The 14547-nt window shown below is 44.7% G+C and overlaps 1 protein-coding gene across 1 annotated transcript in view; it reads left to right on the top strand.

Moving 5' to 3' along the window:
- The window catches only part of EEF1AKMT2 (EEF1A lysine methyltransferase 2), a 10756-nt gene extending 2107 nt beyond the window's left edge, over window positions 1–8649 (top strand). Inside the window, exons 2-6 of the mRNA XM_057381210.1 lie at window positions 313–430; window positions 956–1070; window positions 4093–4200; window positions 5040–5256; window positions 6020–8649. Of these exons, the coding sequence (XP_057237193.1) occupies window positions 313–430; window positions 956–1070; window positions 4093–4200; window positions 5040–5256; window positions 6020–6147 (686 nt within the window). The 3' untranslated portion in view covers window positions 6148–8649. The remainder of the gene's footprint in view (window positions 1–312; window positions 431–955; window positions 1071–4092; window positions 4201–5039; window positions 5257–6019) is intronic.
- The last annotated feature ends 5898 nt before the right edge of the window (window positions 8650–14547 follow it).

Raw genomic sequence — 14547 nt, 5'->3', positions numbered from 1 at the left:
GAAGCCATTCCCTGTGTCCTGTCCCTCCATCCCTTGTCCCCAGTCCCTCTCCAGCTCTCCTGGAGCCCCTTTAGGCACTGGAAGGGGCTCTGAGGTCTCCCTGGAGCCTTCTCTTCTCCAGGTGAACATTCCCAGCTCTCCCAGCCCTTGGAGCATCTCCATGGCCTTCTCTGGACTTGTCCCCAYGTGTTAATGTCMTTCCTGTGCTGRGCACCAGRGCYTCACCACTCTCACAATCAACAATTTTTTCGAACCATCTAGCCTAGATTTCCTCTCTTTCAGTTGTTCTTTCCCTCCCTCTTTGATCTAAACATTTCCCAGTGTTAATTATCATATCCTCTCTTCTCTACTCCCCCAACTTCAGCTGGGATGCTGCATATGAAAGAGAGCTGCAAACTTTTCAAGACATTGGAGATGCCGGGGAAATCTGGTAAATAAAATAACTCCTGCAGAGTCTTTCTGTAGTTTCTTTACCAAGATAAGCATTGCAAAACCACAGCCAGCAATTCAGTGGGTTGCTGACAAAATGATGGGGAGTTTTACCACCGAAACCAGCAGTTCCTCTCTTGCCCAATTTCACAGTGCAGATTTCTCAGCTGCACTTGGACAAGTGTCATCACACAGAAATTGAGATGGTAATTGAGGTGGATGTTACTGACAAATTTGCTTTTTATTCCTGACCTCAGGTTTAACTATACAAATTGCTCCCACTGCTGACTTTTTTAATATATGGACAATTTCACCTCCCAGTGTTGGTGTTTCAGTGWATTTTAAGGCTGTGTGATAATTTTGCATTTGAACAAAGCAAACGTGGAATATGAGCTATGGCAGTTGTTACTTTAGTAACAGTAAGAGGGGCTTTGCAAAATCTGGAGAGAATGAGTGATGAAATAAATTTGCTGTACCTTTTGTACATTTTTTCTGGTTTAATTACCYGGGCCCTTGTTTTTTCCAGGTTTGGGGAAGAAAGCATGGTGCGCATAATCACATGGTTGGAAAAGCACAAGGTCCCCCTTGACAGCTCTGTGCTTGACATTGGCACTGGGAATGGTGTTTTACTGATTGAATTGGTTGGTATTTTGCAAAGTTTGTGTATTTTTTTTTACAGAATCAGAGCAGTTTAAATACAGTTCTCACAAGTGGCAGTGGTAATCAAGGGGAGTTTGTGGAAGATAAAAAGTGCCAATACTTCAGATTGTTTTAACTTTACCTTTCTGTTTCCCCACACCTAAACTGCATTTCTTCCCATTTTTGTCTAGACACCCTCAGATAAGGGAATTAAGTTGGCTAACTCACAAAGTAACCTCATGTGCAAAACCAGACCCTTTCTCTGCACTCAGATCTGATAATAAAACTCATTTCTCATGTTAAAAAATGGGTAAAGTATGTAAATGTCTTAAAACGTTGTAAACACTTCTTTTAAAGAAGTGTCCATTTCTGTCAGGGTAAAAACTGATATGTTCTGAAGCTTTATGATGTTGTTGTGCACAACATGTTTAGGAGTTCCTGTATCTTTTTTCCTGTTTTTGATTGATCTTTTTGTGTCATACTAAGGGGAGTTGGTGAAGAAAGGGGCTGTCATATTGTCACAGCTTCTGTTGTTTTTCATTCCCCATTGTCTCCATTAGTTCCTGTAGGAGTTGGAAGGACTGGAAGCTGAAGTCAGGTTTGAAGTGAAATTGTTTTTTAACATTGACTTTGATTTTAGAAGACTTTAAAGCCTTAATGGGGGCTGGCTGCTACACCACAGCGCAGAATTTATGTCATCAAGAGTAGAAATTGCTCCTCTCACTAAGAAAAACTAGCCCAATAATAGTGATTGTTGAGTGCAATGATAGCTTTATCATGGTTGAAATGCCCAACAGAAAAATCTTATTTGTGAGACTTCARTTTTATACTGACTCTACTTACAAGTGGGAAACTAATTTTTCATACTRTAATGGGAAAATGACAGCCTGATAGCTTTTAGAAACTATTTAACTGCTGTGAGAGCATCTCTTCCTTAGATTAAGCACCTCACAGTAYTGTGGTTGCTTTCATAGGAAATCTTCAGTCTACTTCCCACTTGAAAAGTTGCTTCAAATATTACATTGCTTATTTTTGCTAAATAATTCAGGATCTCACCTGCTTAGTTGACATAAGGGGATTTTTTTTTGTGTTAGCTGCAAGGCTTTGGAAGTCAAGTTGGAATTCTTTTGGCAGCTACTGTARGACTGTTCTGCCTCTGAAGCTGAACTCCATAATGGGATAAAAATGGCAATACTGGAAAAGACTCAGTCATAGAGGACATCAGTAGCAGCTCTCTATAAGGGAACTACTTGAGAGTGCATAAGAATCAGATAAGTGAGACCCCTTGCAAATCCATGAGGGATTTGGTGCCTGGATTGATGACATAATTCTTTTGCCTTCCAAAAATTCCAGTTCTTCTAAGGAAATCTTGCTGCCACAGAAAGCTCTGGCCTTCTCTTATCTTTACAGGTAATGTGGGAGCCACCAATACCAAAACACTTCTCTGGAGTGGAGAGTGTTCACCCAGGTGAGGGTGTCTGCCCCAAACACAGGCCAGAGCTGATAATGTTACAAATTCCCTTCTGCTCTTCAAYCTGCTTCTTCAAGAAGCAGCAGCAGAGTGCTGTAAATACCCCCTCCAGGGCAGCAGTCCAGCTGCAGGATGCAGCCTGGTTACGTTTGGCACGAGAGGGAAGGATCCCTTCCTGTCCCAGTCAGGCCCTACAGGTTCTGCAGCATTTAATGTTGTTTATCTCCAAACCTTCCTGCTCTGCCCCCGAGACTAGAGGAGTGAATGGGAACTCCCTGAAGTGACTCAAGCCTTTCCTTTCCTAACAGAGGAGCTGTTGTGGGAACTACTCCTCCACCCCCAAACCTCCAGCACAGGCATCTGAGGAAGCCTGCTTTGCTCTGGGGAGGGCCGTGGGCAGGAGCCTGAGCAATAAATGTTCTCCATCCCATGCAAACAACACTGTCTTTGTGTTCAGCTGTAATTAGCCCTCAGCTCAGAACAGCTGGTTAGCACCCAGCTCAGGCCTGAGGGGCTGCTGCAAAGAGGAAGGACAGTTGTGGAAACTCCTCSTAGTTTTCCTGGCTGTTGAGGTGTCAGCCTTTGGAACAAGCAGACAAGCAGCTGGTTGCTTAACAGCGCTTCGAGTCCATGCATTTTTCCAAACCCCAGCCTCCCTGTCTCTTCTGTGACAGCCTGCAGCTGGCCAGAGGGTCAGAGCCTTCCCCATCAGGTTTGGATCTTGCCAGACCCACTGACACACATGATACCCTGAGTTTTTCCTTTCAGCTCCTACCCTGGAGTGAGGACGTGTGTCCCTGCTCCCCTCCCACATGCCCAGCTCCAGCTGGTGCCAGGGGCCCACCTGCTTTGCCAAAGGGTTGCTGGGATCTCACTGAGCTCCCTTAGATGGGTTATCCTTATCTCCAACAAACTTAGATTAACAAAGTCTCTGTGTGCTATTATATGTGGTGCATAACCAGCCTGAAAATTGCTGATACAGACACCTGGCAACATGCAAATAATTGTATTTAAATAGACATTAGCATGAATAGTTGGAAAAATGTATGATTTTCCAGTGGATTTCTGTACTAKTCCAATGTATTGCATATTCTGGCTCTTACAATTTGGGTTGTAAACTAAATAGTTGCTCAATCTCCAACGTTACATGTCAGAGAGGTTTTTTCCCCTGATTTTGAAGCATCTGGCATTGTCTCATGCTCTCATCACTGAAAACTCCTTGTTTCCAAGTTACTTTTTTGTACAGATAAGAAAGCCTGTTCCCCTCCAGGGTGTTACTTTTCACAGTTGTGCTCAGTTTTCCATYTGACAGAAACCAGCTTTCAGTCACCAGTTCATTTGGTGAGGTATTTAGGCAGAATGGATGAGCTGAAATAACTCATTCAGCTGTTCAGCTCTTGTAATGGTAACAGGCATAAAAATGAGTAAAAGGTGGGTTGTGTTTTTTTCCTGTTATTAAGAGGAGGAGAGATAAGATGGATTAGACAGGGAATGTGCTGGCTGGATAAAAACAATTGCTAGCACACTGATTAAGATTCTCTGCTTCTGTYTAGGCAAAGTCTGGCTACATGAATCTCACAGGCATTGATTACTCACCTTCTGCAATACAGCTTTCAGAAAAAATAAGAGAGAAAGAAGGGATGTCTAACATTAAATTAAAGGTAAGTCTTGAGAGAAAGTTAATTGAGGAAATAGAAAGCAATTGAGCCCAAGATTAAACAAGCTAATTGATATTCAGATGTACTCAGTGTACTAAATTAATGATGTCTTTTGACATCCATTTGTGAGAGAACTCTAGCCAAATAAATCTGTTTACAGGAAGATTTTTAGGTCTTTTTTYCTTTTTTTTTGGTTGTAACAGTCATAAGGGCTAACAAGATTTTGCTGCTTGGAGCAGGGAGCAGAGTAGTGGTTCAAAAATTGGCAAGTTCTGTATTTTAGCTGCTACATTGTGAATTTCAGATTTGAGGTAGAGGAAGAAATCCTTCAGTGATAAAATCCCTACCAGCAGCTGAACAGCAGGAAGTTTGAGAGGCCTTGCTGGAGCAGAGGAAGGACCAGATGACCTCCAAAGGTCCCTTCCAGCCTCWGCCATGCTGTGGTTCTGTGGCTGGCTGTCATTCTGATCTCTCTGCTGTGCTGTTCTACCCTCCTGCTCTGTACCTGTGTGATGTCTCTGTTCCTGTGTGTCAGCTCTAAAATCTTTTTGTGGCAGGCTTTGTCTGTTCTCTGCATTTGTGCAGTGCCTGGCACATGGCAGGGATCAAAGTACAAATAATGATTTAAAGCATGAGCTTCAACTGTTAGCTTGAGCTTTAGATTACAGCAAACAGCTCATCACACAATGTGTAGAGAAGAAAGAAGCTCCCAGGGCACTGAGTTACCCTTCCCTAARCATTGCCAGGAGTGAAGCTTTGTATCCTAAAATCTTACTTTGCATTAAAGATTCAGGAGCTGCCGAGTAGAAGATTGTTCTCACAGCTGCAGACTTCTGCTTTAGGTAGAAGATTTCCTGACCCCCTCAGCTGAGCTGTCAGGCTTTGACATTTGTCTCGACAAGGGGACTTTTGATGCCATAAGCCTCGACCCTGCGGACGCAGCGGGGAAGAGGAAGCTCTACGTGGGATCCCTGAGCAGGGTGTTGAAACCAGAGGGCTTTTTCCTCATCACCTCTTGCAACTGGACCAAGGAGGAGCTGCTGAACGAGTTCAGAGAAGGTAAGCAGCTGAACAGAGCCCTCTGCCAACTTGRGGTTGCTGAAGGAAGGGATGAGTGAATTTTCAGGTCGGTGTTAGCATATTGACTTTCCCAGATCAGGATTAGAGGAGGTAAAGCGATTAGTAAATGCTCCAGCCTGTCTTCCCTCTGTTTTCYTTGGGAATTACAGCTCCTGTGTTTGCCTGTGCCAAGGGAGGGCAGGTTTCCTGACACTTTGGAGGTTGGGAATTTCTGTCGAATTACCCTGGGAAAGTGTGTGGCCRCTGATACTTTTTGGGTCCTTGATTACAAGACCCAGTTCACGATTTGATTGCTTCCAAACTGGGGTAACATTGTTTCCCGTGTTCAGGGGAACTGGCAAGTCTGTGACCTTTTATATCAGCTCCCCAGCTGCCCTTTTGATCCACCTAGGAGGGGTTTTTTTCTGCATGCCAGTCAGCTCCTGAACCTCGTGCCTGAGGTTTGAAACTCAGAGTGAATCTGAAACAGCCATCCCTTCTGGGGAACTGAAATTACTGGCAAGTTCTCATCTTTTCTGACATTAATTTGTGCAAGCCATCCAGCTAAGATTTTTTTATTATCCATGGAAGAGTTTCAGCTGTATAAAGCAGTGGWGCAGTGTAACAATGCAGTCCTATAAACTCACAGATTAACTGACTTGTGAGATTTCCAGGTGAAYAAAGAATGGTTTGCAAAGGGTTATCCAAGAGGCAAATAAAACGACTTCCTTCTAATAAAAGCATTTCAATTTCTCTCTGGCAGGATTTGAAATTCTGGACGAGCTGCCAACACCCAAGTTTTGCTTTGGAGGAAGAATTGGAAACAGTGTTACAGCATTGGTTTTCCAAAGGAAAAAAGTGAAGCCATCCATCTTGGACAAATTAGATTAGATGAGACAAGTCTGAACTTTAAACCTGACAGAAAACCTCAGACACGTGTGTAAATAAATGCTTTTTGAGTGTACTGTAAAATACTATGTATGGAGCTCTAAGGGACTATAAAACATTGCCCTAGAAACATTTCACCTTTGCATAATTTGCCCATAAATTTTGTCCTTGCCACAACCTCACTGGTTTTAGAGAAGCTGCAAGTTTGTATGAGAGAGGGAAATCAGACATACTAAATACAAGGACCAACATAAACTGAATGATATTGGTGCTTGAAACATAAGATTATCTGATATTTAATTTCTGTGCTGGTACACAGTGACCAATAGAGGTAAAGGTATTCTACAAAGCAAAAATCTCATTTTTCTGTTGTGCAGTGGAATGAGGAACAAGCTTTTGCAATGTAAGCATTGGATCTTTAATTTTTTTCCTTAGGTGAACATGAAGGCAGCTGTTAAGGAGGGAAATGAATATAAAAACCAGAACACTTTCAATCAGAAGTTTTCCAGTGAATTTCTCAGGGTGGATTTTAGCTGCAAAAAATCCAAACAATTTCAAAGCATAACTAACCATTCTTTGTTGGTTTTTTTTTTTAATTTTTTAAAAACTTCTGTGTGCAATCCTTTTGCTCAATTTTGTTGCCTTAATTTCTTCTGTTTTGTAATCTCAGAATATTGCTGTCTCTTGAAAGGCAGGAAAATGAGATTTCTTCATGCCTTGACAAACACATTTGCAGGTGACAATAAACTTGTTCTTTCAAACATCAAGGAGGCCCTCTTAGGCAATCAGGTTTTGTTTCACAGGCAAGGTCATGTTTGCTTATCAGGGAATTGCTTCTCCTGCTTTCCACGCTTCTCCTCATTCCCAGGGCTCAGGAGATCTTTAAGGGTCAATAAATACTTCCAGCCCTTTCCCAGGACAGGAATCAAGGTGTTATTTTGCACAGTGCTGAGTCCTCCCTCTGTGATCTATCTGTCATTGTCCTCAAGGTAGGAATCCTAAAGCTGCACCTTTTTGGGGTGGGATCTATTCCATTGGGAGAATGATTTATCAGCAGTGCTGACATAATTTAGTCCCATAATTTAGCCTTGTTAACATTTGGGTAACTGTTGTAGTCCTGTGTTCTGCCTCTGCCCAGTACCCAGCTGGAATGTTAAGAAATGTAACTGGGAGTCCAGACTGGGGAGTTTTTTGATGTAGTAGTACAAAGGATTCAAAGTACACTACTGATAACAGCCTCAGGAAAAAGCCTGTGACATTTTTGGCATCAGGTAGAGTTAATATGAGGAAATTTTAATTGTCAAGGACTCTGGCAGGATGTGTTTCGGGTATCTGTTTTATTCCCATCTGTAATTTTTGCTAATGAAGGCATGATGTGTATTTAATCATGGAATGAAAATAAAATCAGGGCTGTCATGGATTTTCTTTTAATCAATTAGTTGGAATTCTACCATAGATTCCCACTCCATAAGATAGGTAAAGTTCAGAGCAAATATTGTTTTCTCCTTTTCACAGAAGTGATTATTATTAGTTTTTATTCTCTGGGTMATATTTTTATATTATTTGTAAAGCTAAAAATAAGCTTCTTAAATTTGCTTGAGATTGAGGATTTCTGCATCAGATCTGTAGATTGCATATTCCCTCAGTCCCAAGCACTTGCAGGTGTCACTGGAGAGCAGAAAAATGCTTGTAAAACATGTTTTAGGAGCTTTATTTTAAGGCAACAGTAACCAAAGGCTTACTATTTAAAATCTGCTCTGCTGGAAACCCAGTATTTTCTGGATAATGGAGTTTAGGTAGATGTTCAAATACTGRTTTAGGCAGTGGGGTTTTTTTGGCTATGAGGATTTGGAATAGACATGTGAAAGACTCTCCTTGTTTTGGGGCAGTTCATCTTGCTGGAAAGTTTTGATAGTGTGATCTCTAAATGTTCATGTGTTTCAATGAAAAAACTGTTAGAAAAAGAGGCAGAGGAATAAGAAGTGATTTAGGAGGAGGTTTGTGAGTGCTCCATGGTGGTTCCTGAAGGCTGGAATCCTTGTGACTACACAGCTGAGTGACTCTTGGTTTCAKCTGCAGCACCAGACAGCAGGAGAACAAATGCAGCATTTGAAACATGTTTTACTCCTATTGTTTTGCTATCTGAAAACTCTGTCTGCGATTTCACTGTCAAATATGAGGTTTGTGGGTAGTAAAACTAACATCTGCCGTGGGTCCCAGAGGTGGCTGAGCCCACAGGCTGTTCCTGCGGGACCGAGTTTAGGCTGGGAGCTGGCAAACCTTCCTGGAGTGGTTTTGCATAGACAGTGGGCAGAACAGAAAGGATTTGTATTCCCTGGTTCATGGACAGCATGCTGAAGGATGGAATTCTGTCAGGAATGACCTTCTATTTCAGGAAGATTGAGGATGGCTTTTAGTGCCTGTGCCCAAACAAAGCACCTCCACCAACATTGTGCTTGGTGCATCTCAGACATCTGATACCTGGCTGCTGATGCCTCCTGTTGCCAAGAAAACTGTACTCAAAAAAACTGTACTCAGGAATTCTCTTTTGAGGCATTTACTGGGAGAGGCCATTGAATTCATTGTGCTYCTGAAAGAGCTTGGAGCATTTTGCCCTGGAATTTAATGTGGCTTATCAGAGAACTGAACTGTCAGGATGAAATATCTGAGAGAGGTGACCAAGTGATGTTAATGAAATAATTATTGATCTGAGATGTGTGTTCTAGGAGAGTTTTTACACATGGGACTCTGTTAGAGTGTGAGGTAGATGGGTTCTCAAGACAAAAAGCTTTTGCCCTTTCAGCATCACAGTACTTTCACAATAAGTACTCCTATAATGATTTTTGTATGAATTAAAAAGTAAGAAATATCAGACATGAAAATCATGGCACAACTGAATGAACACAGAAAATTCCAAAGGAAAATTAATGTATCCTTGCTCCTTGACTTCCTTTTTGGTGACCAGCTTGTTACCTATAAGAGAGGCATGTTCCTTTGATGGTCCTTAAGGAGCAGGAATAGTCATAGAATCCCARAATGGTTTGGGTAGGAAGGGACTTTAAAGACCATGGCATTCCAACCCCSTKCCATGGGCAGGGACACCTTCCACTACACCAAATTACTCCAAGCCCCATCCAGCCTGMAGTGCTRTCCTTAGGCTGTTTTTTAAAGGTTGAATTTTTAAATTTTTTTAAGGCTTAGGAGACATGGAATTAATATTCTTTTCTTGAAACTTAATGTGATTTTCTGGTGTAACACAAAGAATTTCTGGGAGCTACAATTCTTTTTAAGAGCTGTTGGGTTACATCAGAAACACCATCAGAATTRTGGCAGCTGCTTTTCCAGACAGCAGCAGTGATGAAGCATGGAATTACAGGCTCTCTGTCCCACCAGGAGAATATTCCTGCAAATCATTATTGAGAGCATCAGGGCTGAAATAACTGTTTGCATTATGGGCTCACTTTCTTAAATTCAAACCCAGTGTTGCAGCACCATTTCTGAAATCTGGGAATAGCCAGTTGCCTTGATTGTATCGTAAAATTTGKGGTATTTAACACCTATAGCAAAGGAGATTCAGGGTCTTTTTACTTTGTTAAAAAAAGAACTTTCAGATATTTGGGGTTTTAAACCTGCAGTTGCTGTTTACAGGTGAGCTTGTTGCACCTGGGTGAAGAGGTGCATGTTCCATCACTCAGGTCTCAGGTGTGATTCTCTGGAGAGCAAATATTGTTCTCTCATATAATTTGTATCGAAATTATTTCAGTTCTGCACTGTCTGAAACGTGTGATCCCAAAGACTCCAATGAATGGGATGAGCTGTAATCCCTCTGGATTTGTACCCAGGAGTGCAGGGTGAAGCCAGGTGTGCAGGGCACAGCAAAGAGATACCTGTGAAGCTACAAAGCTGAGCTGACACAGCTTCTTTGGGGTTATTTTTATGTAAGGATRAGTTCTTGAATAGCTTTTCTGGTACATTAGGCACAGCATGCTTCTCTTCATCGCTGACAGTGGCTTCCATGTATTTCCACATTCCAGGRATGCACTGGCAGCACTGGAGCCATTGTGAGGAAAATCTGCCTGTACRTATACTCTGCTATGTCTGTTCTGCTGTGAGCCAGGGTGCCTGTGTAAGACTGCCAAATTTCGTGTTATTTCATACCAGACAAAATCTYTAAGTGTGGTATTTAGCAACATACAGCAAAATTTTCAGTGTTTTGGCACTGGGATTGCTTTCCTGATCTTGGCATGCTGAGAGGTGGAGAACATGGCTTGCTGCTACAATAACTGCTTTATTTTATAGGCCCTCTAAGCATTTCAACGTATCAAATCATCTCCTGTAAAATACGTGGAGAGCACAAAGAAAATAATTGGGCCAGGCCTTTGCAAAGCCATAAGGAGATCTGCCTTTGAATTCCTGTTGCYTGCTGCCTTTTCTGGGCTAAGAGGAGGGGGAGGCTGCCCTGCACAGCGTTACCTGCCCCGTGGCTGAGTGGGTGGTGCACGGCTCCATCCCATRCCTTGGCTGCAAGAGGGCTAAGCATGACCTAAACCTTGTGGTAGCAGCTAAATTGAGGAGCAATTAATGGCTACCGAGGGCTTTCAGTGAAAAGGGATGAGGTGTTATAGCCTCCAGACAAAGGAGGGAAAGGAGCGCTGGCGTGTTTTGTTTAACACAAATAAGGGAAAAGCCAACCTGCGGCTTAATTTCCATTTGTTAGGGAACAGTATAGCTCGGAACGAGCCGGTTTCTGTGTTACTGGAAATGAAACTGAGTGCTGTCAGGCGAACCAACTGCTGCCAGGAAACAGATAAATTCTGGGTAATCACAAGGGCATCAGCCCGTGCTGCAGAACCAGAGCTAACAGAGCTGGTGAGGGAACAAAACCTCAGCAGTCACTGCAGCAGCCAGGTGTCCATGGACAGTGTCATGTGTCAAGCAGAGGTGAGGAGAATGTGTGTATGTTGAGAAATTTCAGCGTTTGACAGGTTTGAGGACTGAAATTCGAGCAGAAGGGTCTTTCACCCCAATTTCCAGTAGTAATTAGCCTCGCTGGCTGTGCCCTACCCTCAGCTCCATGGGTGCTGCACTGCTGCTTCTCCAATGTAAGGGTGATGCTTTGGGGCATGTCCACAGYTGCCTGGGGCTTGGTGGATGAAGGACAAATAACTCTGGGCTTATCTTAAGCCAGTTCAGAGCCAAACGTGGCCGACAAAGTGGTAAGCATGTTCAGGCTTACCACTCTGAGACAGAAAGGCTCACAYATGTATTTCATGGCCTATTTATTTTATCCATGAACGTTTCCATTGCTCCCAGTCTGGGGCACCCGGATCAGGTGTCTGAGGCAGGCAGGGAGGCAGCAAACACAGAGCTGTTGCATGCGTGCAGCAAATAGCCTGTGATATAAAAAAAGGATTTTTAAATTTGGTGGAGATCCCATCGTATGCCAAATGTAGTCAGAATAACTCTCTGCACAGCAATTCTTCACCTGTTTGGGGCATCAGGTCTCTGTGATTCTGTTACTTTTTGACCTGGAGCACACTGAACATATTACAGAGATGTGCTCCTTCCCTGGGCATGAAATATTTGCTAAAAATACTTCCACTTGCAGTTACTAAGACTTTGTGAATTTGAGAATTTCCCCTGACACTGGAGCGTAGCTTTTGAAGCTGCTCTCTCTTTCATGCTCTTGGAGACCTTTGGTGGAGCCAACACGTCCCTATGAGCACATGGTACCCAGCACAGCTTGGTGATTGGGACATCATTCTGTGACTGGGACATCATTCCGTAGCTGTGACATCATTCTGTGGCTGGGGCATCATCCTGTGACTGGGACACTCTGACCCTCTGGCCCTGGGCAAGTCCCTTRCCTGTGTTTTTTGCCTGGCAGGAGAGGCAGGAGGATAACCCCAWAAATCACTGGGATTGCTCAGATGCTCAGATGGACAGTGCAGAGTTGTAGTCATTGTGAAAGGGACAATTCTGAAATTATTGCTAACCTTGGTGCACATGAATCAAGCAACAACAAACTGGAGCAGACAGCGAAGTTTGGAAAGGCTGCATGGAAAGAAGGCTCTAACTGCAGCCAAATCCTGTGCACTGGAAGTGAAGGAAATTCTGTCTATCCGCAGGGCTTAGCACTGCTACATCCACATGTCTTAATGACTTGGATCCCAGAATCACTTCAGAAGGACCTTAGGGATCATTAGATTTTTTTCCTATCCACGGTTTCCATCTCCATCAGGAAGGCTTCTAGTCAGTGGGTAGCAAAACATCTGAGACAAAAACACAAATCAGCTCACAAATAARTTGAATGAATTTTCTGTCCATGAARACTAAAYTCTCATGGCCAGTTCTTTAAAGCYTGAATGTTATTTATGTTTTTTTCCYCTTCTGACAAAGGGAAAAAGCACTGTCCAGAACAGGGACCTATGGGCAGCCAGTTATTTAAACAACATTACTGAAAATAGTRTTTGTGGAAAACAGGTTTGTGCTTCAGCAACAGGCCTTCACAGTGCTGGGAATTCTCCACAGCCAGCTCATCTTGGGAAGCCCAGAGGATGAGAGGCAGAAAATGCTGGGGTTGGAGCGAGCTGCAGAGGCAGACAGAAAACAACTTTCTGCTTGAGTCTTGGAGCCCAAGGCTGCCACRGGAATGGATTCAATTACGCTCTGAGCTTTATTGCTGAAATATTCCACTGGGAAACCATAAAAAAAACATTTTCAGACTTGATTCCCGAAGTTCTGGAAAAGGAGTTAGCAAGTGTTTTATTGCTACCAGTCTCAACACGTGATAAGAAATGCAAATGCTGAGTGGGATGGAGGAACATGGTGCAAAAGCCCCTTCACATCATCAAACYCTTCTGTCTGTTCATCGCCCACTCAGACTGGCCACTCCTGCTTCATTTTATGTGTGCTGAGCACGGAGCCACTTCTGTTGAGATCAGCCCTCACTGTGTTGGTGGGAGCTGCTCCCTTGTTAAATATCTGMCCGCTGCTTCTGCTTGCTTCCCTCTTTCTTCTTCACTGCATTAAATACCGACTGCAAAGCCTTCCTCAAGAGTAATTTGTCCTCCTGGGCTGTGCAGCAGCAGGACAGGACACCCRGAGCACTGCTGAGTTCACAGCTACAGCTTCCCTTGCCATTCACACCCTCTCTTGTCCCTACAGGCCATCCCCAGCACCCTGCCCGGCCATCCAGCTGGGCGGATGAAATTCAGCTCCAGATTCATTCCTGATGTCATCTGTGTTGCCTGCTCGCATGTGTTTAAGATTAATGTTTAGGCTCTGTTTTGTAATGAGCTCTAAATCTTCCTTTTAGCTGTCATGTCGTTTCCTTGTTCGCTCGTTACGCCGGCTCTGGGAAGGAGCGGCGTGCTGTGCGCGGCACAGCCTGGCTGCATGGAAAATGTCACTGGGAGAGCACGGCGCTGCTAAAGGCCATTCCCACGTGAAGCCAAGCAGATGTGCCTCTCAATACTGCAGGGGACCCATGGCCCCCGCCTAAACAGGCTTCAAGGGAACTGGGGAGGGACTGGGGACAACGGCCTGGAGTGACAGGACAAGGGGGAATGGCTYCCCACTGCCAGAAGGCAGRGATGGATGSGATGTTCAGAAGAAATTATTCCCTGTAAGAATGTTGAGGTCCTGGCACAGGGTGCCCAGAGAAGCTGTGGCTGCCCCTGGATTCCTGGAAGTGTCCAAGGCCAGGCTGGACAGGGCTTGGAGCAMCCTGGACACATGGAAGGTGTCCCGGTCCATGGCAGGGGGCTGAAATTAGATGATCTTTAAAGGTCCCTTCCGACCAAAATCATTCAATGATTCTATGAGAAATGGAGACAAAAATTAAGGAGTGGGACTTTATTTCCTCCTATCCCACCGGTGGGTGTAGGGGCGCATGGTGTCCATCTGTGATGCGCCAAAACTTGGGCGCTACTTCTTCCTGCGGGAACCCTTCAATGCGCGGCTGGTGGAGTCCAGTTCTCCTGCTCCTCCCCGGGCCGGCCGTGCCACCAGGAGTCACTCTCGGCCTCCGAACGGGCCCGGAGCCCCAGGCGAGCCGCACCCGCAGCATCCCGGGCTGCGGGGCCGTGTGCGGGCGCTGATGCCGCAGCAGCGCTGCCTGCTCCGGTCCGCGGCTCCCCGTCGGGCAGCGCCTCATCGCTGCCCGAATCCCCTTTTTTATTATTTTTRGACTTCCCCCCGCCCCCCATACGCTCCTCCTGGCGGTGTTTAACCCCGGGGATGCCCGTTCGGGGCTGCAGCCCGGGGTCTCCCCCGCCTCCCCTCGCAGCGAGCGCTCCGGTGCGCGGCTCCCCGGGGCGGGCGCTCCGCAGGTGCGGGCCGGGCTCTGCCGGCGCTGGCTCCGCTCAGGAAGTGACAAGCGCATTTCCTCCTCCTCCTCCT

The sequence above is a fragment of the Malurus melanocephalus genome, unplaced genomic scaffold (genome assembly GCF_030028575.1).
Source record: "Malurus melanocephalus ecotype Western Australia unplaced genomic scaffold, MMel_1.1 scaffold_498, whole genome shotgun sequence".
Taxonomy (NCBI): Eukaryota; Metazoa; Chordata; class Aves; order Passeriformes; family Maluridae; genus Malurus; species Malurus melanocephalus.
The sequence above is the reverse complement of the archived record's forward strand: the minus strand, read 5'-3'. Positions and strand labels throughout refer to the sequence as shown.